At 37.1% G+C, this 26106-nt stretch overlaps 1 protein-coding gene across 1 annotated transcript in view; it reads left to right on the top strand.

Moving 5' to 3' along the window:
• The window catches only part of WWOX (WW domain containing oxidoreductase), a 488590-nt gene that overhangs the window by 112889 nt on the left and 349595 nt on the right, over window positions 1-26106 (top strand). Inside the window, exon 8 of the mRNA XM_039558532.1 lies at window positions 99-363. Coding sequence (XP_039414466.1) covers window positions 99-363 — 265 coding nt within the window. The remainder of the gene's footprint in view (window positions 1-98; window positions 364-26106) is intronic.

Raw genomic sequence — 26106 nt, 5'->3', positions numbered from 1 at the left:
TTCTGGCCAGGATCTACTCTGTTGTCTACATTTTATGTTGCTCTTAATGGGAGTGAAATTAACTCTGGGGTATCTGAGGCATATTTACTGCTTTTCAGATTTACAGAAATTAAAGACTCCTCTGGAAAGCTTGATTTCAGCCTGCTGTCTCCATCTAAGAAGGAATATTGGGCTATGTTGGCCTACAACCGCTCCAAGCTTTGCAATATCCTGTTCTCCAACGAGCTGAACCGACGCCTTTCTCCCCACGGGGTGACATCCAACTCAGTCCATCCTGGAAATATGATTTATTCCTCCCTTCATCGTAACTGGTGGGTGTACACTCTGCTGTTTACCTTGGCTCGACCTTTCACCAAATCCATGGTAAGTGAATGCCTTAAGCTGTTTTGCGTGTCTTCATTTTTTCAAATCGGGGCAGAAAAGTTGTAAAAATCCAGATGTATCTATCTGCTTTGACCTCTTGCCTTTTATAAGCATGACCCTGATTTTAATGGCAAACATCATACCAAGACAGTGCTCTAGAAGAGGATTCTTCAACCACTTAAGATTTACTTTGTCAATCTTCAGTTAAGAAACCATCTAAGATGGAGTGCATGACCTCATTTGAATATATGATTTTCACTTTGATTAAGGATGTTGTGTGTCTTAGGTGTGGGATAGTTTAGAGTTATTTCTGTGCTCAGGATACGTAAAACATCAAAAAAAATTGCTTTGGCTTTTAAGTGGAATATGTTGACTGCATTTTTTATGTAAACAGATGCCCTAGTTAGAAAAGATACTACAGACATTATTAATGGCTGAGGGAAAGTGCTTTCAGTGGTAAAAGCACCTTCATTCATATTTAAAAAAAAGCAACAACCCAACAATTTTCTTGATTCTTACAAAGTGCTGAAGACAATGGGTGTTTTCCATTTGTCTCCATTGGATTTTGGACTGAAACCACAACATAATGAAAGGCTATGCAGTTCTTCCATAGCCAACGTTGTGAGTGTTTATTATGTAAGAATTTGCAGCACCTCCAGCACTTGGAGGGGTTACTCTTATCCTTTGAACCTCTGAGTCCAAAGTATTTTTTAGGCAGAGAATGACATTTACTTCATTGAGAACTGGCTTGTTTTAACCTTATAGAGTGTTTCTGATTCCTTTTTGACTGACAAAGAAGGGTGTTCCCAAAAAGAGGAGCAGGGAGAAAGACTCTCCCTTGAATGTTTGTGTCTATGAGTCAGGGAAATGAAAAGATCCATACCCTTGCAGAATCTTAATTTATACTGGGATAATGTGTGTGGAAAACACAGGGTGTTTAAAACTCTGATTACATGTCCATAAAAGAAAAATACTGCATCTTCAGTAAGACCCGTGGAGCAAAAAACACTCCAGTGTTTGACCATATGTCAGTCAGGAGAGCCCTTGCACCTCCAATCTCCGCCTGCATTTTGTACACGTGCAAAACCTATTCATGTCCACAAGATTGATATGTGAGTGTTCTGGCACTTTGGGACAAGTAATAATATCTTTCAACAGCATTTTTTTTTGACCAGGATCTGTAAAACCATGCCTCTGCTCTGTTAGGGATTGTTTGTAAAACAAATTCTTGAAGTTCTCCTGAGAATGTGTAAGTGAATGTTATCAAAATCCCATGAAAAGGATCCAGTCTGTGGAAGTTTATGAATTGTTAGTTTTATTTACTCTGACACATTTTTTGCAAAGGGAACCTTTTGTGTTTGTTGCTCAGGGAATCTTATCCTCTAAGGAACAAAATAAAACACTGATGTTAATTTTGAATTCTTTAAAAGGATTGATAGATTTTTATATAGGGTCTGTTAATGGGTTGTACATATAAGAGAATACAGTACAGTACAAATACAAAGTAAAGATATCAGCACTGAATAACAGTGCACTCTGGTCCAACCCAAGTCACTTCTGTTAAGTCCTTCATGTTTGCATTTCACTGAGGTTATTTGAATGTCATGATGGAGGGTATGGGCTGAGGTTAAGCATCAGTTTTACAACTCACATTCTGATATGAATTGTTATATTCCCCTGAACTCTACCAATGCCTCAATAGCCAGTAAAACTAGAAAAGTGCCCCTTGCTGGGTATGCAAACAAGCTGAGCTGAAATTCTCAATATCATCAGTGTAAGCGTTTCTATTTTAAGGCTTGTAGGGAGCAAATGATTTGCTGCTGCTGATTCTTTTTAGGGATTGTGCTGTTATCAACCTGGAATAGACTTTGTTGGGGATCTTTTTCTGGGCTTCCTTTCCATGTTTCTGTGGCAGCTCACCCTGGAGTTTAGATGAGTGTTCTGGTCAGAATGCTGGGAGTGATCTCAAAGCTTTACAGCTGCAGTCCCAAGGTAGTGAGCTCCTCGCTCCTGAGTGTTCCAAGGATGTCTGCATTGCACAATGCAGCATGATGCAGCAGCATTTAAAGTACTTCCAACTGAGCTGGGCCCGTAACTGGAGTTGAGAGATCGATGACAAGGTTGTGTGGAGAGAGGGGAGGTTTGGCAGCCCAAACAAAGATCCACATGGATATGTCTGGACCTGTTTTGATCTCTCAGGCTGTAGCTTTAGCTGCTGCAGCATTTTGGTACATGGAGAGGTCAATCCTTCCTGGAGCCAGTTTGAAGCTGTTTGCTATGTCCTGAACTATCAGGCTCCTGGAGTCCATATAGATGCATATATACATATATATTTACACACACAGAGGAACTTCAGCTGCACATACCTGATTCTAAGGCCTTTTTGTGTTATTGTGGTATCCAGGAAGTAGTTTGAAGTAGAGCAATGGAAACAGAAGACTATTCCTTTCTTTCCCACCCGCCTCTTTTCAAAATCTAAAATCCACAAGTCTTTCTACACAGAAATGGAGAAGTATTTTGTAGAAAGAAATAGTTGCAAATAAATTACCATTTAATTATTGAAGTAACTGTAGCTCTACTAATGTCAAAGGGCCTCTTTTGTACTTACCACTAAATACTTAGTAAGTTGGAGATGCTTAGATTATAATTAAATGTCAATTGAAACAAGTGGCCACTGTAAATAACAAATTGGAAGAGAAGCTCTGAAAGTAACTGTGTAGGCCAGGCATATATTTAGCTGGTTTGATCTAAGGCTCTAGGGTTTTGTTTTTTTTTCTTTCTACCTCTTTTTCATGCTCTTTTACTCTTTTCTCTTTTTCCCTCTCTCTTTAAAAACTGACTCAAGAAAAGTTTGACTACATTGGTGTTTTTGTTTTAAATTAATCTTAGTCATTCAGAACCTATCTGATTTGTCATTATTTACATAGAAGATTAAAATGAAATTTATTTGTTGTAAGTTTCAAGCTTACACTGAGTGTGGTATCTAGTGTCACCCCCAGGTGATTTTGAGTGTACAATGGCGTATAAAATTATAAGCAGTGTGCCATTATCACACACTTGTGATAGTCTTACATAGACCCAAATATTTTTGTTGGCAGGTAAGAGAGCAGAAAGAATATCATGTGTTAGAGTAGCAAGAGCTTAACAGATGTTTCAGTGAGCTGAATTTCCAAATCCTTTTACATTAAGAAATGGCTGGGGTTTGGGGAAGTTCTGAGACTATTGGGTTACATTTCCTGTTGCAGTGCAAAGCCAGCCATTGTGTTGGAGTTTTAGCAGATGTGTAATGGCTGGGAGTAAAACGCTGGCTCTGTTGCTGAGCTATAAATTACGTTTATAAAAGCTCAACTTGTCACCTTTAAAAGTCAGTTAGGTGTAGTAAGACCATTCTGCCCTTAATTTTTCACTGTGGAGAGAGACTGATGCTTGAAGTGCTCTTTGATTTCTCCCTCCTCCCCGAAATATAGTAACTTTCCAGAACTGGATTTTGTATTTAAAATATTGCTGTTGAGAATTATAAGGAATATTTCTAAGGACTCCAAAGTCTTCTGCATGTCTAAGTTTTATATAAAACCATGAATTCTTGCCACTGTGATACTTTCCTGGGGTCTTTGAGGTAGTAGCCCTGTATTTCAGTGTTCATAGAAGCAGGAGGAAACCCCACTGCCTACAATGGCTTTACTGGATTTGTTTTTGCCATAGGTTGGAAGTGTCTAAATCTAAATTTCATGTGTTGATTTCCATGCACACCTAACATCAACTAAGAAATCTTATTCTGGCAAGAAATCAATCTGCATCTACAGGAGTGACTTCAACCTAATGATCACATCTGTTTGCTTTTGATAGAAGCCCAGAAGAGGCCCTGCAGCCTCATCACCCCTTCACTTTCTCCCCTGTCCTTTGCTGAAGAATCTGGAATTACCCTTAGAGCTGGGGATAGAATTCCTTCTCCAAGCAAACATTTTTTGCTGTCCAAAGATCTGTGTGGGCTGTGTTGAGTTAATGTTGGCTTCCAGTTCTGAATTCACAGTTCAGGCCAAATTTTGCCCTCAGCTGTGCCTGTTCAGCTCCAAGAGCAGCCTTGGGCAGGGTGGGTATGAGCATGTTCCAGCATAGAATTTGGCCTCTATTTCTGTCCTTAAGACGTTCCTGAAAATGCACTGGGGTTTCTGAAAAAGCAACAGGCAGCTCTGTTTGACAAGAGCATCACAGTTTAAGTTTGATTAAAAAGATTTTTTTTTTTTTTTTTTTCCTTCAAATTGAGTTCTGGGCAGGAAGTGAAAGAGGATGGGAGAGTGAAAGGGAAATAGCCACCTACTGGATATCAGCAGTTGTAGACGGTGTGTAAATCACATGGGCAGTTCTCCTGGTTTATGGATTAATGCCTGAAGTGTAAATGTTAAAGTGATGCTAAACCACAGCACTCGTTTTGAGCATGCAGGTTTGTGGACTGTTCCTCTAGTACCATGAAGGGACAAATTTTATTGAACCCTGATAGCATGTGCTTCCTTGCATAAAACTCCTATTTAAAATTGACTGAATTGGGTAAAAGGAAAGAAGGCTTATGTGGAAGAACATTTTGATTTGTTGTAATAGTATGGTAAAGAGATGCTTCCAAAGTAGTTGTTGATCATTTTATGTGCCCTATCTAGCAATAAAATGTAATATAAGCTAGTTTATTATCAAACTTACATTTAACTGATACATATTTTAACTTGCTGCTAAAGTAAATGTAGCATGAAATATAAGGGCAAATTAAATTTGTCCCCTGTAACCTACACCACAGGAATGGAAAGTCTCTATGGAAACATATCCTTGTGCCAAAGTGAACAGGTCAGGGTCTCAGTATGGAGAATGGTGCTCAAGGGGAGTGGTGGCCATAGAGTTTTGTGTGTCCAAAACCACCCCCATAGCTGTTTGTGGAGCAGCTCCCTTATTGACCTGTAGTTTTCTGGAGGAAATAAGGAATTTCTTCCTCTCCCTGCCAGATCTGTGCAGAATTCCAGAATGTTTTGTCAAGTGTGTGGGCTGCAAGGCAGGGGACTATTTGGTCCATAATGTCTTACATTACATGTAATTAAATTAAAATTTTAAATTAAAAAAGAACATTTCCCTATATTTTCAGACTGAAAAAGCCCTTTGTTATTGTTATTATTTCCCGTCTTTTCTCACCATCACTTATGGAGCTAAAGTGCACCTGGGGTGCTGTGGAGTCTCTGAGGTGCTGTGCAGAATTGATCTGCTCAGAATGTATTTGAGAAACCATAAGGAAGGAAATTTCTGTTGTGTTACGAGTGTTGAGGTGCTTGGGTGAAAGGAATGATGTTGCACTCTGATAGAAACAGCTGAATGGGATGGGTTTTTCTCTTTTTTTTTTTTTTTCTTTTTTTGTCCCTTGACCTTTGTTTTTTTGTCATCACTATACTCAGCATTAGGAATTTGCCTCATCCTTATGGTAGTCCTCTGGACACCTCTTTCACACTGAAACATCATGAGTTGTTCTTTGCTCAAAAATCATTCAACTACTGCAATAACTGACAATGAGGAAGGCTTTTATTCTCCATGGGTAAAGATGACTAAAATTTAGAACTGTGAGTTTGAAGAGACAATTTTTGAAGTATTTAGGCAGTGAAATTCTGTGGTTCTGGGAATTTTTTTATTTTTGCATTTATTTTACATGTTGCTGTACAGATATTCTTTGTTGATGTCAGTTATTCCAAAAAGATGTGGAAGTGTGCGGAAAACAAGGGTTCTCCTTGTGGGAGTCTGTGTTTTCACAGTGCATGGTTTTATTCCCTTCTGTCAGGGAAGAAAATAGCTAATAACAGCATCAGAAAATATTCTGGACTTATATGTACAACCTCTTGGCCTCCCTTCCTTCTGACTGATTAGAAATAAGGTCTTCTGTCTCAAAAGTGACTGTGTGCTACTTTGCTGCATAGCAACTGTGTTAAAACTCTGCTTCTGTACAGGTTTGTGACAGTTCTGGTTTTGTGGCCACACACAAAAATTTTTCTTGCATAGTTCACATAAATCTAATATTTTTTGACAAGCGTTGCTAAGAAAACAGCAAAAGAATTTATCATCGAGCTTTGTTAAAAAGAATAGATTGGGAAAGAGAATGTAAGGGAAAATACACTGTGAGGAACTTTTCTGGGTGTATTACATACTTGAGTTGTAGAAACCAAAATGTATAAACATTCATGTTCCTACACTTTTTCTGGCTTTAGCTATCAACAGTAACTTTTGCTGGAATAATCTAGTTTGAAATTAAGTCTTGATTTTTTTTTTTAAAGCTGAAACAGTGTGCCTATATTTCATGCATTTGTTTTGTGCTAATGCAAACATGTCTTTTAGCGTGGGGAAGTGGCAGCAATAGTCTGAACAATTTTTTTTGATATTTGCTGGCCTAGGTCTTGACATATCTATGAACTGAGGTAGTAATTCTACCTTTGCTGCTGGTCTTTTTCCACTCTTAATCTGCCTATAGGTTATGCTGGATATTGTTATATGAGTAATATATATGAATATATGGTAAACAAAAGGACTTCCATTAAATAATCCTGTACTTTCTGCCTTATCTTTGTGACCTAGTGAGCAGTGAAAATTGGTGCTTGATATCACTGTGCGTTGTTGAAGACCAAATGGGAATGTGCCCAAAGTGCCCCATTGATTTTTGCTTTGCTGAGCTCCAGAGCCCAGGGGGTGCCCTTTGCCACCCCAGATCCCTCCAGCTGCTGCAGATGAGGTGACTCAACCCTACCTGTGACTTCAGAGCTTCTCATTTGTGAGCATGAGCAAGGTCACTTACAGATTCTGTTGTACATAAAAGTATGATCTGGACCTTCCTAGTTACCAGCTAGCACATAAATCACAAGATTATTTTATTTAGTAACTAGGGAGTAATAGAGATAAAATTTTTATGAATGAGGTAACTGTGATCAAAGCAAAGTCAATGCGCTGTGGCTCTTGTATAATGACCCAATGAACTGTTGCAGTCTAGGAAGAAACTCGCCAATATTCAGTGATAAAGTTTGAGTTTTTAACTAGCAATGAATTTTTGATCACTTTTTATAGAAAAAATAGTCCCTAAAAAGTCTTTTTGATTAATGATTTCTAAGTTTTGGACAGACATAGCTACTGTGCTGTACAACAAAGGGCTGGAGCAGTTCTTTTTCAGACAGCCTGAGAGAAGAGGAGGCTCCAGAGAGGCCTTAGTACTTGCAGTAGCTAAAGGAGCTCCAAGAGAGCTGGAGAAGGACTTTTTCACAAGGGCATGGAGTGACAGGACAAGGGGGAATGGCTTCAAACTGAAAAAAGGGCACATTTGTTCCACTGTGAGGGCGGTGGGGCCCTGGCACAGGCTGTCCAGAGAAGCTGTGGCTGGCCCTGGATCCCTGGAAGTGTCCAAGGCAGGTTGGATGGGGCTTGGAGCAACCTGGGATAGTGGCAGGTGTCCCTGCCCATGGCAGGGGGTTGGAATGAGGTGACTTTTAAAGTCCTTTCTAACCAAAACTCTCCTATGATACACAAATTGCATAAGGTACTTCCTTGCCTGTTACATGCACATCCATACCTGCTGATACTAAGTCTTCAAGTTGGCTCTTGACGAAAGAAAGCTGATAATCCAAACAGCTGAAGTTCAGCAGAAGCAATATTTTTGGACAAAGGTTAGTTTTTGTTTCTTTGACCCTTAGAAGTTAAAATCCCGAGCCCCAAATTAAAACAGTAAATGGTAAAAATAATGAAATTACATAATTGAATGCTGTTAGTCCGTGTCATTTTGTGATCATAACTCACAGAGCAATATAAATTTTGTGGATTCTAGAACATGGTTTATCTTTCTTCACATTTTTTTTCCAAGCTTCTATTTATGAATGGACAGATGTTCAGGAAACCCCAAGCTTTTGTTGGCCCTGTGTAGAATAGATGAAATATGATTTTTTTTTCTTTTTGTAAAAAAAGAATGCAGTGTAGATCCTATGTTATGGAACTACTATTTAAGTACTATTTCTTAATTGGGGGATGCAGTGCTTAGCTACATTATTTCCCTAGAACCCCTTGGATATCTGAGATGCTTTATTGTACCATGGTCTTTTCATTTCTTGCTCTGTCATCTTTGAAGAGGTGCCATACCACTTTAAACAGTTCACCAATCAGTTTCAGATGATGGATTCTCTTTAATCATTTACATCCAGAGAAAGTCAAATACTCCTTAGGAAGCCAAAGTATTCTAACAGTATAGTGTTTGTGCAGCTGGATATCTTATTTATTTGAAGTTCTCGGGGAAATCTCTTCTGACTTTACAAAAAAGATGGAAGAGTAAACAGTACAGTGTCCAAGTAATGTGAGCTAGAAAGTCCCTTCTTCTGGAGAAAATTCATTTAAAAAGTATATTTGCAAGGTCCAAAAATAATAAAGTATATCAAATGCAGAGTAATACATAATGTTTTTTTTCAGTATTCTTAATGTGTGTATATATATGTAGGTGTGTGTGTATGTACCTACATTTCTATCCATCTATAGAGATGAAAAATATACTTGAGTTTCTAATATAGTTCATATTCCTGGATAGGTGAACAAAATAAGGGTCTGTTTTCCTGGAAAAAGAAAATCCATCTGTTTATTTTTTACTGTGTGACACGTCATTTATCATCATGTTGGCATTCCCTGGATGTAACTGCATAACTGAATTAACAGTCCTAAAAACTTCCTTCCAGGAAAGCTATTGAAAATATACGTGTGTGTATAGAAATATGAATACTTCTATGCTTTGGGGAGGTATCCCACTGTGATGCTCATAGTGTTTCTAGTTCATGTCAGTTCTCTATTCCAAAGTTTGTTGTATATATAGGTATCTTTTTTTTTTTCCTCCTGAGGAAAATGTGGGGGAACCTGCTGGTTTGGGTTTGTTGGTTTTGGGGATGTGTGGTGGTGGTTTTTTTTTTTTTTTTGTTTTTTTTTTGGTGTTTTGTTTTGTTTTGTGTGTGTGTGTGTGTGTTACAGATATCAATGTGGTAATTTTCCTTTTTTTTCCCCTAAAGGCAAGACTCAAACTTGCAGGATGTTCCTTGCCCAGCTTGGAGCATTGGTGAGATTCCCATGTAGAGGGAAATAGGTCTGTGGTTTGATGAGATTGTCCTAAAGAGTGTGTTCAGTTTTTCCACTGATATTCACTGTCATTTTGTAGTTCAGTCATTTTGTAGTTCAGTAGCTTCCTTTGTGCATCCATTTCTGAAGAGTTATTAAAAGGATTGAGTTAGATACTGGTCAAATCCTGAACTTCTACTGTAGTCCTAAATTTTTACTGTCTCTGTGCCTCCTTTCTAGGAAAGGGCACTTATGTTTCTAAAGAAACAGAAGAAAAGGGACTATATATTCCAGAAAAATGAATGAAACCAAAATGTTTTCCTTAATTTTATGTTGGTTTTATTGCCAATACTAGTAGGACACGATGTGCCCTTCTGTCTCTCCTCTTCTTCTTAACCTACTGTCTTAGACCTTAAGTCTGTAGTTTCTCACTACAGTTTCATCAAAAAAGGAAAAAAGCAGAATGTATGATTTTAAGAGTTGTTTAAAACATATAAATGATTCAAGAGTCAAATTTAAGAATAGAAAAGAAGGATTTGACAAAAAAGGACTTGAATACATTTGGCAGTTAAAATATTAAAATGGTTCTGTGTTCTGATATGTGCTAGATGACCTGAGTTTGTATGATTTCCTTGTGATAAAGTACATTTGTACTTATTCTCTTCAGGGGGAAAGTAGACATAATAATGAATCAACCCATTGTGCTTAATTCAGTGTAAAAATGCACCACAAATGATACAAGACTTAGTAGTTTTGCAATAATCTGTATGAGGATTTGTAATCAGAGAATTTCTGAATTTACTTAGCTTTTAAAGTTTCTTTTGAGACTTGCAATACTTGAGTCATTTGGGTTTTCCAACCTCTTTATTCTGCTGCCTCTAGGAAGTTGTTAGAGTAGTAGCATCAATCCTGTTTTAGCAAGGAGGATGTCAGAAAATATAAACAACATAGTCAAATTCCATCCATTATTTTAGTGACAACATGTTTTTGCAGTTAAGTATCACTATGGATAGAGCACAGTCTTCAGTGTATGCCAAGAAAATCTATAGAAGGTAGTTGAGGAATTTTATTAATTGCAAAAGCATCACCTTGAAATAAGATAGAGATAGCAATGTTGGATGATGCATCTTAAATAAAAATAAAGTATTTTTTGATATATAGGGAGAATTGTTTGTCTTGAAAAACAAGATCTACTTGTCCCAAACATGCAAGATTGATTTGCCAGTGCTGTAGATTTCCGTCTCTCCCAGCAGTACTGTTTTATGGGCTGATATTTCCAAAAATGTAGTTGAGGAGACATAAGAGTTGAAACTTAGTGTGAGCTTATTTAAAATGATTGGTTGCACCATTGCTCATTTCTTTACTTCCTCACAGATGGGTGGGCACCTACAAATAACTGGTGAAACTCCTAACTGGTTATGGAAGCATTTGCTCAAGTGTTGAGCATGAGACTTTATGTGAAAGGAATAGGTTTGAAAATCCTGACCTGGCACATTAGAACTGATTTTTGTTTGAATGCTGTACCTGCTATTATGCAAACAATATTGAAGAACAATTTAACAAGCTAGAGCATAAGAATACTTGGATATACTAGGATTAAATTTTTCTCTTAAATTCAACATGAATTAAATTTAAATTAAATTAAACTCTTGAATGCAGGTATTTTTTTTAGGATTACCTTGTCTCTCACTGTAACCTATTAATTAATACAAGTTAGGGTTTTTTCATTTTGTGAGAAAATTGGAAACACAATTTCTTTCCACTGAACAGCATTGCTATTAAATTGTTGTCCTGAATTGTCAAACTTGCATTATGATGAATACTACTAGTACAAGAAAACTAATTTAGCACTTCAAGTAAAACAACTGTCTTGGCAATTTTTAATGATAATGACTTTGTAACAGCCATTTAGAATCTGATTGTCTACTCACATTGAGGAGCTCATCCCATCCCAAATAGTGTGGCTATCTAACAGCATTAATTATGGAGCAGTGGCAGGATCTGCAAAATGATACTATTGACAGTCAGGCTTCCCATGGCAGAGCAGTGTGTGCCTCTGCAGGAAAGGAATTTCCCCATTGCAGCTTTCCAGGGCAAATGTCCCAAATATCAGCAAGGGTTGTGCATCTGAAAAGTCCTTTCCTGTTTCCTCTTGTGGATCACTGGTGACCATTCTGCTTGTACTCTCGTGGCATAAATGTAAAAACTTCACATTATTTTCTTCATATGTAATGACACTAAAATAAGGGTTTTCTGGGAAATAAATTTATTTTTGTTTGTCAAGCTATCATGAGTAACCAGAAGTGATTTAACTAGTTCTGCCAAGGAGCAAGGTGTTACCTGAGCTGAATGAACTACATTGGTTACCTTTTAGGAGCTACTATGTACAAATTGAGTGTCTCTCTTGGCTTTTGCACCAAAAGTGGTGACTTTGTGAGAAAAAATGATGTGTTGACTTCTTCCATTCCTTTGATGAGAAATGCATGTGAATTTCCAACTTTTAAAGGAATTATGTCAGGAAGTATCAACAAAGCTGTCAGTTCCACTTGTGATATATATTTATTGTCTCCTTTTTGGCTTCATGTTTCTAAAGGAAATGTTTTCATATAGAATGTCTTTTTATCAAAACAACAGCTGAGCTTACTTTTGGTGACGAGGTGAAATTTATCATTATTGCATTACATGTGTACTTATTCAATAGACAGTAATGTGGCATGTTAAATGGTCTTTGGCTAAAGGCAATTAGGCTCTTCAGAACACAATCCAGACTATTGCTTGTCTTGGAAAATCAAATACTCTGCATGTCTACCCAAGGCCAGCAAAGCTGAACACAGCTCAAATGCTTTTTCTGCTGTTAGCAAGGGACAGAAGACTCATCTGAAAACTTTGTTGCTGTCCACGGCAAAGATTCCTGTAAATGCAATCTAACACCTAATCTATTCCCCTAAAATAAAGTTTATTGTTGGTAGTGAAATGAGACTGGGCCAAATTACATGGTCATTCCTGTTCACTATCATCATAAGAATAAAACTTTGCTTTCCTACTTCCCTTCTCTGTTCCCTTCTGCTGGCAGATACATCCATTAATTAATGATATTGTAGCTCTCGGAAGCTGGAAAGAAAGGGTTGTCCAGACCTGAAATGGAGACTTAGACCTGGAAAGAAATCAGTCTATTTGCTTCAAACATCTTCTTTACTGAAATATTTGTAGTCTGTTGTGCCTTTCTGCTTTGGGAGATTGTTGTGAGTCCTTCCCAAGCTTATATTCCAAACTTATTTGAATGCCTTCCTTACTGCATAAGTGTCAGCACTGAATGTCAACAGTAAACAAATGAAAGCTTGTTCCATCCTCTTCATTTGTTTGGTTTGTCATTTCCACTAAGTGTATTTGTTAGGATAAATGCTGTTGTGTTATAGCCATGGTTTTTCAAACTTCTCCAACTTCCTCTGTATAGGTGAGGTAAACTAATTATCAGTTTTCTTTGGCATGATTTACTTTTGAGACTTTCTGGTAGCCTGGGCATTTTTTGTGTTGTAAAATGAGACTTGGCTGATAACTGTTGTATCAGACAACAGATGTGATTTTGTCTTCCCATGGAGACAGTCTGTAAAGGTACCACAAAACATTGGTTATGTGTGTTTTCCAGGACTGAAAGTGGAGGTCTCTTGAACTGATTTGAAATATTTGCTGATTCTCACACTTTAGCCCACGTTGTTGTTACCTTATGTCTGGTTTCTGTCCAGGACTGTGTCTTTGCTGTATTTGTTAACTGATGGCGACTGAAAATGGCAAAGTCAGGGCTGGCAATAGTGTGCTCACTTCCCACTCTACCAGTAATGCCTGGCTAAAGGCTATTTTATCTATCACATGATATTCATTCAAGTAGAAATAAAAAAATTGCCTGGACCGTTTTATGTTGTCTAAGAATATTAGATGAGCTATTTTAAAACTAAATTTAAAGGCATTTAAATTAAAACCTTTATGAAAAGCTGTGGATTAATTTTCTCTGCCATGACATGCCCAAAGACAACGTGTGCTGTAGATAACATTCCTAGTGAAATCTCTGTGAAGGGCCTGTTACACTGACCTGATGTAATTTCCTGCATAGTACTGCCTTAACCACGTGTAAATGTGGTTTTCAAAAGGTAAAAATAAAATTTATGAAGAGTTAAGAGAAGTTTCACAGTGACCATTTTAATGTTTGTAACTGTAAGTTTTGCCTGAGATAGTAACAAAAATATTGAGGAGTAAATCATGCAGTTTTCTATAAAAAAAAGCAAAATTTTAAGATGCTCCCTTGTTACTCTTTTTCTGATGGCAGTTAATGGCTAAAATCCAAATTCTCAGGCAACATGTTCATAAATGCCCACACAGAAGGAAAAATATTCTGCTTGTGTTCACTGTGCAAACAGATGAAATATTGCTGATAGAAAAACAATTTTGAGGGAATCAAATGTAATAGAATTAAGTGAAGAATTTGCTGGTTTTTTTGAGTTTTCAGATGATGACCATTTTTCCTAAACATTTATATTGTGCTTTTCTTTTTCAATAGAAAAAGTGTTTTGAATGGATTCAGATAAAAATGTTTTATTTTTTCCTTCTTTTCCTTCCCCCCTGCCTTCCCCTTATCATGTCAATAACTAGAGAAATAATTCTCAAATTACTCCAAAAATTCATTGGATTTCAGGGGGACTCTTCAGTCTCACAGGTGACTGTTTCTAAAATTTCCAAGTGTGGTCATGAATAGATTGATGGAAGCTGTTTTCCAGTTTTCATTGCAGTGAATCTTAATGGGTGCCAATTAAAATATATTTACATATGTAGTTACATTTCCCACCATAACATGTGGAGCCTATAACATGATTTATACTGACAGATACTGATTGATGTTTAATTCCTCCTTTTATCCACACACTTTTGAATTATGAATTATATCAATCCTTAAATCTTTGTTTGTTTTAGAGTAGGTTCTCTCTTTTTTTTTTTCCTCTTGGCACACCATATATGCACCAGCAAGTGCTCACAGTTTCAGCTGCATTTAAGGAAATATTGTTGTAAGGCTTTTATGTGCTGTACTTCAATCAGCTAGTGCCAGCAGTATCCCAATAGAAAGACCCTCAACAGACCATTTTCAGCATTTTGCTGCAATTAAACTCCTCTGGTTTTAGCCCTCAGGCAATTTAGTACCTTTTTACATATGCACATTATGAACTTTTGACCAGGGCCTGGTAGTCATATATTAGATAGCAGCTTTTGAAAGCAGACTTAACAAGTTCCTCAGAGTATTACAGCCAGAGTCAGTTGTGGAAAAGGTAATTTAACCAACTTGCAGTGAGGCCATTCAGAATCGTACTGATGATCCTAAATATGTCTTTTTTTTCCTTGTTTCCTCTGGAAGCTGGTAGCAAGAGCTCTCAAAGAATGTGATTGATCTTTTATTCACTAGCTAACGAGGGCTGTGATTCTATTAGTGCTCTACAAGGCAAGGGAACAGTGATTTAATGAAGTGTCTGGTGAGCTGGTCATAGATTTATCCTGTTGTCTCTAATTTGCAGCGCCGTTGTGAGCGTAAAAGAAACTGCACTCACAGTGCCATTAGGCAGGTATTTCCTTAGCAAATTGTTGTAAGGTCAGGTGTAGTTATCCAGGAAAGGCAATGCCTCAGCCCTCACTGTCTGGAGATGACAGCAGCTGTGCCGAGCACTCGCTGGAGCGGAAACGGGAGGATCAGAGGTCCGTGTGCGAGCCCCCCTCCGCTGGTGCAGGAGCAGATGAAGTGCCAAGTAGGACTAATAGAGTCATAATTGGCGATTAGAACTGGAAAGGTGCAATAACATCTTAATACAAACTGGCTGGTGCTAGAGTCAGTGCAAGTTGCTGTGAAGTTCCATGGTAGCCCTGATCTGGTAACGCTCCCTTTTTTCATTCTCAAAAAAATGAGGCAGCGTGTCCTAATCGCTGCGGTACGACAAAAATATAAGAACATCAAAACTTGAGTTGCTTTAAAGTGACATTAATGTCTTCAGTACACTTACTTCAGCATGTAACCTGTCAGTCTTACTCAGAAACGATGTGCTAAAATTTGCCACGGAGCTATAGATAAAATAATATCATAAAAATGCTTTGGCTTTCACTTAATTAGTGCTAAATAATGCATTTTATTTTTGTCAACTGAAGGCCACTGAATTTTTGTTTTGTTTTTCTCTGCTGACCTGAGATGCGTTTCTGATGATGCCTGTGGTGTTGCACATCTTTTTTTGCAACACTGTTTTTCACAAACCTCTGAGTCCAAGTTATCTAAGGCAACCATTTTCAGAAAGAATTTGTGTTTGCATTAATTGCTTGGTAATTTGAAAAAGGAAATTATGGTATGGCTTTATACATTGTCAGGGAGATCGGTCAAATATTTCAGTCCAAAAGTAATATTGAAAAATAACGAAGCAGATCTCATGTGTGGTTCTGTCCTAGGTAGAGACAGAACAGTAGATAAATGAATGGTTTTGAGATTTCTATGGCATTTCCTGGTGGCAGCTGGAGAATTCCCACGTAGAAAAGTGGTCAAAGCTGAGAATTAGAGGGTAGGCAGAGATGAGACTGTGGGAGTGTTAGTCCACTTTGTGTAGGTCACAAGCCTAACTGGGGTCTCAGGCTTGTGTTCCAGGCTCTGCGCAAATAGGAAAAGAAAAGCTTCTGGCCTCAAATCAAACCTCTTTTAAGGGAAACTGCAAAAATCTCCTGTGCAGCGGATGAAACGTGGATCTTGGCAAACAGCAGCAGCAAGGAGACAGTACCATGATATCTTGTCTCCTTATATAGTTATAGCACATGTACCACCAAATAGTTGTCATGTGCTCAGATGGATGATTTTATTTTTGGAAAATAAAAGTATTTTCAGTTGCACGAGCCCTTGAACCCCTGTGAACTTGGTACCCTGTGGGATGTCATCTGGGACCCCTGTTAAATATACAGACACAATTAGTCTAGAAAAAGAGATATTGGGCTTTTAAATGAACAGCAAGAGGATTTAAAACAGTAAGCCAAACTTTCTAATTTCCTAATATTGACACTTCCGTCCCTCACAATCTTATTATAGTATTATTCTCTGCTGATCTACCATTTCATCAAAAAGTCTACAATGGAACTAAAAATCTAAGCCTTTTAGCCCATAGATCATTGCACTTGGTAAATGGCTTATTGTAGATTAGATAATGTGGTTCATAGCACATCCAAATCAATAAAAGGCTAGTCTGAATGTAGTAAAGTGCTCTCAGTCTGATTCTTTTTATTAAGTATATCTGCCATGAGCAAAGTGAAAATTTTTAGTCTTTTTGCTTAACTTGATGTAAGAAAGACATTGCTTAAATTTCTGCACGGTTGTTTTCTTTCCTAGAGAAGATATATCCCATAGAATTCAGGTTTTTCTGAATCAAAATTAAATATATTTTCTGAAAAATGATGCAATTCTTATATTGGCAAAATTCAGAGCCCAGTGGTTTGGTATTTCCAATCATCCCATGCTAGAAATGTGCCCCCAGATATCACATTTGTCAGATATTCAGTGGTCTCTGTGAAATAAATTATTTTATAGCTGTTCTTACAAAAATCATCAGCAGAAACTGTCAACTTCAGCAACAAATGGAGATGGAGAAATGTGAAAAGAAAAATATTTTGAAGGCAGAGTGGATGATTCGATACCAAACAAGGAGTGTTGTTTTAATCTAGGTCAGGAGAGGCCCAGGATTCACCAGGAACTGGTCTGAAGGGGATGATCTGGTGGTTCTTTGTGCTTTACCCTCTGAATATGCTGTGTTTTTGGAGGGGTAGAAATATCAGAAGGGTATTCTTATTTATCCAGGAGAAATTGAGGAGGCTGGTGTGTGTCATACCTGTGAACAGGTATGGAGAGACTTTCTTCTAGCTAGGGTTACATTAGAGACCTGGAAGAAATTGGTGGCACAGTGGGAATTAAGAGGCTCTCTGCCTCTACTTTCCACACACTTTCATTCATTGCAATTTTTTATTTTCCTGTTTACATCCATGGCCTGTCCTGCTGAGGAAATGCTGAGCTGCTGAACCAGGTCAAGAGCTTGTCCAGGTTTTGCAGCTTGGCTAAAAGGGGGTTTTAAAGCTATATTAAAAATCCAGTGAATAGCTTGGAATTTCTTGCAAACAAGTCAGATAAACTGTAATTGGCTGCAGAGAGATGCTCTTAACTTACCATTCTTTGACCATGTTATTGACCAGTATGTGTTTGCCCATGTTATTAATAATTTATCCTTTGAAAAAATCTATGTGCATTATAGCCTTTGATCTCAGAAATTTCAAAGCTGAATGTGCTATTTCCCTTTTCCTTTTGCATTTTTTCTTTCTTAAAAAAAAAAAAAATTAAAAGAGAAGAGAATGAAAAGTAATTTTTAAACTTTTTCTTGTTTATTTTGGTGGGAGAGCTTCCTGATGACACCCATCCCTGGTAATGAGAAGTGTACATTAATACAGTAAGATATATATGAATAAAAAAATCGAGGCAAGCTCACTGTACTTTTCAGATGAAAAATGTCTGAAAACAAGGCTTAATGCATCTAGTAGATTAAAACAGAAATTAAAGACTTTAGAGTAAGAAGAGATCAAAGGCTGTCTTTTCATTGTTCTTTTTATTGTTTATTGACTTCAAAAAGACTTTTTAGTTTAAGCTGACTTTAATGTCTCTTGAATGCTCTTTTGTAAAGTGACTTTGAAAACTCACAGATAATGTCTTCATTAAGTGTGAAAAAATCTTGGTAAAAATATAACTGTAACTTTGCTTTCATTATAATAGGAAGAGATAATGCTTTGCTTAATTAAGGTCTGTTTTCTCTCTGTTCAGAGTTTTACGACCATTTTTTTCATTGGAATTAGTGCTGATAAAAGCTTGAAGTAGACATTGCTAAACTGAAACTCTTAGTTTTCCAGAGAAGTACGGTAATAGGAGTTCTCCGTATTTGTTAATCAGTTAATCAGGATGTTGTCTTGTGTATACGAGCTATTTTAGGAAGCAAAACAAAAAGCAAAACCCAAAAGTATATTCAAATTGTATTGATTCTAAAATCAGCAATGCTTTTTGTGTTGTTGGGAATGTTAATTTAGAGACTTTCTGCTCTCATTCTGTTTCCAAATGTCTGTGCTTTTCTCACCAATCCCTGATGACTTGATATATTTGGATTATGTTAATACCTGTATTAATAATAACAGTAAAGATCATAAATCTGTGGATGCAAACTGATAGATTAGGAAAGCCATGCTGAATAATTTCTCTGGGGAGTAGTGTGTACTTTCCAGTGTTCTGAGGTTTAAAAAAATGCACTTGAGGAATAGGATTGCCTTGGCCTTCCCCCTCCCAACAGTTCATCTTTTTCTTGTGGTTCTGTGAGACTCAGTTCATGTTACTTTTAGATGGAAGGGGAATTGCCGTGGTTTCGTGAAGTGCACTCCATCTTTTGAGATATTTGAGATGCATATTCATTTTTGGTTTGCTCCTCACTTGCCTGTAAATTTGGTACAATAGGTTTAGCAATTTCTGACATGGGTTTATAGTGCAGCTCTGATGTTTGTTACTCTGGGGTATTGGGCAGTCGTTGTGATGGTAATTTTATGATACTCACCCTTCCCATTCCATGTATTTCTGCCAGGGCTCCATGTGCAATTATCAGGCAATCTGCTTGGCTCTTACTGAGGATCAAAAGATTCTGATTTACAGTCTGAAGAAGTTGTTTGCAAGACCTTTTTATGTACTTAAAAAACTCAGCAACTCCTTTCAATGTGATAGCTGAGTTTCCAGAGGTTTTTTTAATGAGAAATGTGTGTTGCATGATTTCTGTAACCGCCTAACCTTACTTCAGCTTTAAAGGAGATTGTAGTCTTCAAAAGGAAAACCAGTGCTACGTTTGTTTCCCTTTGCTTCCATTCACGGCTAGGGACATGGCTAGACATCTAGCTAGTCTAGGCTAGATTTATTTCTACTGACTTTCACCTATGATACACTGATTAGGAATCTTATGTCCAGTGCAAAAATGAGGCACTGGAAAGGATGTCTTTGATGCTGTGTGACTCTAAAAGCCACACTTTGTATTAATTTTGAGACTATTGCTAATGTTATTTAAGGATTGGCTTATAATTTTCTTTACTTGGTTTTAATGTGGGCAACCCCATTTTGGATTTGGTGGTTCAGTATACAACAGTTCATTTTGTAGACTGTTACTAGTTTGCATATTCATGCAAAACATTTTTTGCTGTGTAACTATTTTTATGGCACAAATGGTTAAGTATTTTTACAAGTGTAATCTTTGTGGGTGGTTTAGAGGCTCAATTACCCACTGAAACGGAGGAAATAAATCTCCTCGAGGGTTTGCATTTGGATCACATGACATTGTGGGGCTCAGCTCATTGTTAATAATGCTTACATCTGTGTAGCACACAACAGCACATGAGGCAGCCTTTGAAAATGTAACACAGTACTTTTGGTGGTACCCTTGCAGAAACATCTGAGTTCTTTTATAGGAGATGACAGAAAAGTAAGCCAGGGTGAAGAAAGCAACAAATCAGCTGGTGAAATTGATGTCATGTCTAATCCTACCTATTAGATAGAGCAGTTAATATGAAGGCTATGGAAATGTTCATATTTATGATGCATGTGGCAGATGCTGTTTGGGTTGTGTTGTATGTTTGCACTATGGGCACTTGAGGGGCTAAGATTCCACAAAACCAGAGAGAAGCCAAAACAAAAAGGAGAGAGAAAGGAACAGGAAAGCAAAATGATGTGGCCCAATTCTAAGCTTATTATTGCAGTCATTTTTGCCTTTATTTTGCATTTGGAAATAGCAAGGGGTGGTCCTACAGTGTGAGGAATGTGGTTGCTCTGCACTGTGGAGATTTGACTCTTCTTGCACCTGGAAGCAAGAGGCACCCAGGACATGGAGAGCTTAATCCCTTGGAATTCTGTGCTCAGTGCTTGTGAGCAGAAGGTGCCAAACTTGGTTCCCTCGTGAGTGCTATGAATCTTGACATGCATGAGAGCAGAGTTTGGCTCAAGGGTTTGTTTGCATATTTGCATGCTTCACTTACTTTATTAACCAACCAGGACCTGGTTTCCTGCCTTGAACGTACTGAAAGACCACTATAATGTACAAAGTGAATTAAAAGGAGGATGCAAAACATCTGCTGAAGAAGGTGAGATCAGAAAAAATTAGGCTGTTTCAAGAACAATTATGTAATGGTTATCTATGTCAGATAATAAATACCTCATGGCAATGATTCCCAGGTTTCTTTGTGGATATAATGCCTCTCAGTAGGATCCTAAATTCTGTTATGTGTTTTCCAGAAGTCATGCAAGCCCATTCTGGAGATCAATGCACTATATAAAATATTATAATAACAAATTCAGTGTTTGGCTGAGAACTATAAGAAAAATAAGGGAATACAGGCAGTAATAGCTCTCCAAAACCACTTGAGCTGTCTTGTTCTGAGCTCTAACTCCTTGTTGCCTCTTATTTGTAGCAGCAGGGGACCTGAGGGGACCTCTTGAGAGCAGAAAGGTCAGCAGATCACAGAGGGTTCAGGCAGTGCAGCTCTTTTGGCTCTGAAGACCCAAAGTATCCAGAGTAGGCTATTAAAGTCCTGTTTATAGCTGGGGTGTATAGCTCCACACTCTGAAGTTGCTTTCTGGCTGAGCAAAACAATATATTCCTGAAAGCTGGCAGTATTGGCCTGTTGGTCTTTTACACAAATTCTTTCCTAAAATGAGCAGAGCTGTCAGCAAGGGAACACTGAAGGTATCTCTGTAGAATAGCAGCTTTATTTTTGTTTGCCTGGTTTGGACACCTTGTAGTACTTCCACACTCCTTTTTGCTCAACTGTTTTCCTCTTTCTTCAGCCTTCCCTTCCAAATCACAAAGTTGTTGTAGGCAAATAAAGCACTAATTGTTAGAAGCCACCTCCCTTCTACCCAATGTACAGACAAGCAGTTCACATCACCTCAGACTTCCCTGTGTTCAATATTGACAGCAAATGGCTTTTCTGCTTGAGTTTTGAGTTCTAGTGATGTTTGTGTAGGGTTTTTTTGAATGTAGAAGTTAACATCATGTTGAGAGGTTTACAAGACAACATCTTTTAGAGAAGAGCCAGTATCCAGCTGCTGCTCAGCTGTAGGAATGAGCTTCTGGTTCCCTGCTCCTGCTTCTGGTGCTCCACAATTTTATGGAGTAACCACTATGAATCCTAAGCAATGAAGTGTGCTGAATTTTTCCCTGGCATGTGTGCCATGCATGACAGTGCACGTGGCTACCTTCCCAATCTTTCCTCCCTGGGGACATACATATTAATGCTGTGTCCATTTACGTCACAGTTGTATTTAATTACATTTAATGTAGTTTTGAGCTAAGGTAGCACAGCCTGATTTCAGAGAACAGTGTGTGTTGTAATGAGGCTTGAGTACCATTGATCTATGACTTGGATATAAGGGATTCTTAAGGGAGTTTGCTGATTTATGTAGAAGACTGATGTCTGTGGCCATTAGGAAACACCAGTTTTTATTACCTATCAATCTCATGGAAAACCTTTAGCAGCATGATCTCCTGTAATAGTTATCTAATCTGTTAAATTAGAGATTAATTACACGAAAACATTACAAGAGAGGAAAATACACTTTTAAGAGCAGGCAGTATCATAAGAACAACGCAGACTTATTTGAAAGCATGTACAACAGCAGTCTGAAGACAACAAAAAGATAAATCAGCTCATGGTATTGCTGTCTTAATCTTTAAATTGCAAAAATCTATGTGGATATATGGGTTAGTAAATTACTAGAGCAATGGGGCATATAGGCCTAATTCAAAAATAGAAGAAAAAGTAGAACACACCATTTAGAATATCACACACTCATTTGTAGAATGGTCATAGAATTTAATAGAGTTCAAGTTTAATTCTGCTTAACTGCATCTTTATTTTCAGATCTGTAGAGTTCGAAAGTGGCTGCTTATCCAAGTACTTTAGTAAGACCAAAAATTAGAAGAAAGAAATTGTACACTATATAAAGCTGTGACTGTTATTTATGAGAGCTGTGATTTGGATACTGGGAATCTTTACACAGGGGAAGGAATCTAGTGTCTTAAATATTTGGAAATGAAAAAAAGTGGACAAATGTCTTCTATAAACTCCTTTCTAAGCATCTAATTTTCACCATGTTCTGTGATCATTTTCCCTTGTAGCTACTATGTGCAGTGGGATATAAAACAGAAGGAATTTTCAAAAAAACCAGGCTGCATTTATCCATACATAAAAAAGAAAATACTATTGAGGTGACCGTGTGTGTCAGTACATCACTTTATTTCCACACCACCTGCTGCAATTAAAAATGAAATCACCAAGCAGCAAGTACAGTAACTTCATCAACCAGCTGATATTATAATTAATGACTATATAGAGTCTCTATTATTGTGTACTTCCAAGGCATCAAGTGGAAAGATGTCGTAGTGCTTTAAATAATGAAAAAGTTTCAGGCCTTGATAAATGGCTCAGTTGGATGCAGTTTAGAAAGTTGAGAGCATATGCTTCTGTCATTAGAAACTAAGGACCCTCGTTACCCTTGCTATAACTCTTCAGATTCATCTGAAACTCTTTGATCCCCTCATGTACTTACACTGTGTTTAAAATGCAAAAGTGTAGAAAAATATGGTGTGCATGAGAAATTCAGTGAGGAGAGAGAAAGATTAAAATAAAGCTACTGTTCATTAACGTCTTTTTTTCAAACCTATTGGAAAAGAGAGCATTAGGCTGTACCCACATCTCTTTTGAAATGTGAGTAAGCAAACATTTTTCTTTGATTCCTTTGAGATTTTTCTTTTAAGAAACAATTGAAATCCAATAAAGAAATGTGCTTCAGAGCATGCTTATGAAGATATTTAAGTGACTTAATAGTGGAATGACAGCAAGGGTTTTTGTTCCTGAAGGCTGTGCTTCAGCTCTGTTCTGTTCTGCAGTAAGGGGTGTAAAGAGGAAAGTATTGAAGCAGAAATTTTGGGTATCACTGGTGAGGCAGGTTTGAGCAATATTAACTTTTAACAGGGAAGCTATTGATAAATTCACTTCCTGAACAGTCTAGTTTAATTGTTAAATATCACCATTTTAACTGAGAACTGCTAGTTAATTTCCAGCTTCTATTTATTTTTCTTCTCTCTGAAACTTTTGTATAATGTATTTGCCTCTGAGGATATTTCATAGCTGAAATGCTTTGCTTGGCAGAGCATGTTACAGATAGAGAAAATTTTGTCTAATCCCTGACACTCATGGTTGTCATTCTGCTTTGTTTCATGTATTGAAGCTGTATGCCACAACCATTTCTTGAACCTTTTATAAAGGAATTGTCTTCTGAAGTACTGAATTAAGATAACAAAACATATATGTGAATATATATATGAATGTATAACCAACAGCAGAAATAAAGATTTCTTCCTTCCTCTAATATGAATATGTGAGATAAGTGAGTGCTGTTTTTTTCCTCTTTTATGTCATTATTTAGAGCCCATTAATTAGAATCTACATTTCCTGAGCATCCAACACTGTGCCTTGGCACTATGTGCAGGCATATCACAGGAGAATGTTTTAGTCCAAGAATTTCTCAGTGGCTAAAACGTGTGTTTAACAACCTGGTGCTAAATTAAGGACTGAAATTGAAATACTGGTGAATGGATGGAAACAGATGTGAAAACTCTTCTCCTTATGCAAGGAAAGAGTCCTGTTCACCCTCTGATGCGTGGAAACTCTCATGCTGGAATAACAGCAGCAGCCTGTGCTGCCAGTGAATCCCTGGGATTCTTTGTATTTGAGAACTCTCGCTGCTTTGGTTCTGTTTGTTTGAACAAAAAGGACATGGAGTGGCTACTTTACAATGTTCAGCTCAGAATATTTACAAACTCTGCAATTGGTGAGATGGATGCAAATGAAGTGCTGATGCAATGGGTCCATCTCCATTCATTCCAAAGGTGTACTTGCTTGTGTGAGATGTGAGTTTGTGATAAGTGCTGAATATTAATCAGGATATTTGGAGTTTAGTATAATGATCTTATATCACTACAGCATCTTGGCAAATTAGATTAAACCTGAAGGACACAGGACCTGATCCATCTTTGAATTCATGGTGTGTGAAAGCTGCACTTCAGACAAGTGTTAGGCTAATTGCTTCCTTAGCTGGTGACTTTAATAAGTTATAAACAGAAATATTTATCTCAGTGTGCTAAGTGGCAAGTAGAAAGATAGCAAAGGCATTTGCAGGTGTAGGTTTTTGCATCTACTCAAAATATTGTCATATTGCGCTATTAGGTACCTGCTTTTTCACATAGTTCAGGACACTTATGCCCTTATGCTACTAATTAAATTAATTATTTATCCATTGTACACAGGCTTGAATTGCTGTATGATTAGCTTGGGCACTTAAAAGTATAAGAACACTTGAAAGCAAAATCCAGGCATAGGTATTCTTTAGCACGTCTTACAATCTAAATATTGCTCTTAGTCTAATCGAAGCAGCAAGAGTAGTCACAGCAGTTGATGGACTATTTTTCAAATTGATTTCAAAATGTATTTAAGGGGATGATCTTCTACTCTAGATTACCTATTGATTTTTAATATGAAAAGCTCATTATATAAGCAGTAACTGCATATAAAAACCTAGCAAACCTTTGCATAAATCCTTTAATTGAATTTCCAGAGCCTGTGGTTCTACTTTTTTTTTTAATTAAATCTATTTCTTTTTTTAAGTGTTACTGTGTAATTTGCATGCTGTGAAGTGGCCCTGTCCCAGATAAAGTGCCATTGATCCTTATTAAACCTCACCTCTGGGCTTGCTCAAAACTAACTGGAAAAATTAAAGTGTTCATGCTGCAATGCACTTATTGCTTGTGTGATAGGATTATGGAAAAAAAAGAATAACATTAATTTCCAAGAGAGAATTTATAATGCAAGATTTTATTTTTTCAGTTTGATAATTAATAGCAAAATCATACACTAAATATAAATTGTATTTCAGTCTGCAAAGTGCAATAGTAATTAGGAAAGATAATGTATACCTGATATAAATCCATGATGTTTTATATGGACACTCTTTTGGTATATTAATTTTTTAAAGTATTCAAAATGATGATGGATTCAGTCCAACAGCTTAAGTAGAGATTCTAGGAAAGAAAAAAGAAACCTATGTAGTACCTTACATTACTAACTGTCTCTATTTTATTTCTTGAGTTTAAAATGTGAAAAATGAGTCTGCAAATATTCATGCTAACAATTTTTATATTAGAATTATCACGATGAAGAAAAGTATGAGTTGTAATACTATTTTCACTTTTTAAAAAATACCTAACATTTTTAATATAAAAAGCAATAAAATCTGCTAAAGAAATGTTCATAATCAATAAGAATACAAGGTATGGAATATATTAACAGAGTTATAAAAATGTTTGCAATATGACTCAAAATGAAAAATACAGCAGGTTATGTATGGTTTAAAGTGTAATCAATTTTGAGGTTGTGTATGAGGATATAAATGATAAACACAAGTAGTAGCATTTTTAGTAAAGGGTATTGCAAAAAAGTACTGTATTTATGGTCCGTTCCATTCTTTTATAGATC

Source organism: Corvus cornix, chromosome 11 (genome assembly GCF_000738735.6).
Source record: "Corvus cornix cornix isolate S_Up_H32 chromosome 11, ASM73873v5, whole genome shotgun sequence".
Taxonomy (NCBI): domain Eukaryota; kingdom Metazoa; phylum Chordata; class Aves; order Passeriformes; family Corvidae; genus Corvus; species Corvus cornix.
The sequence above is the reverse complement of the archived record's forward strand: the minus strand, read 5'-3'. Positions and strand labels throughout refer to the sequence as shown.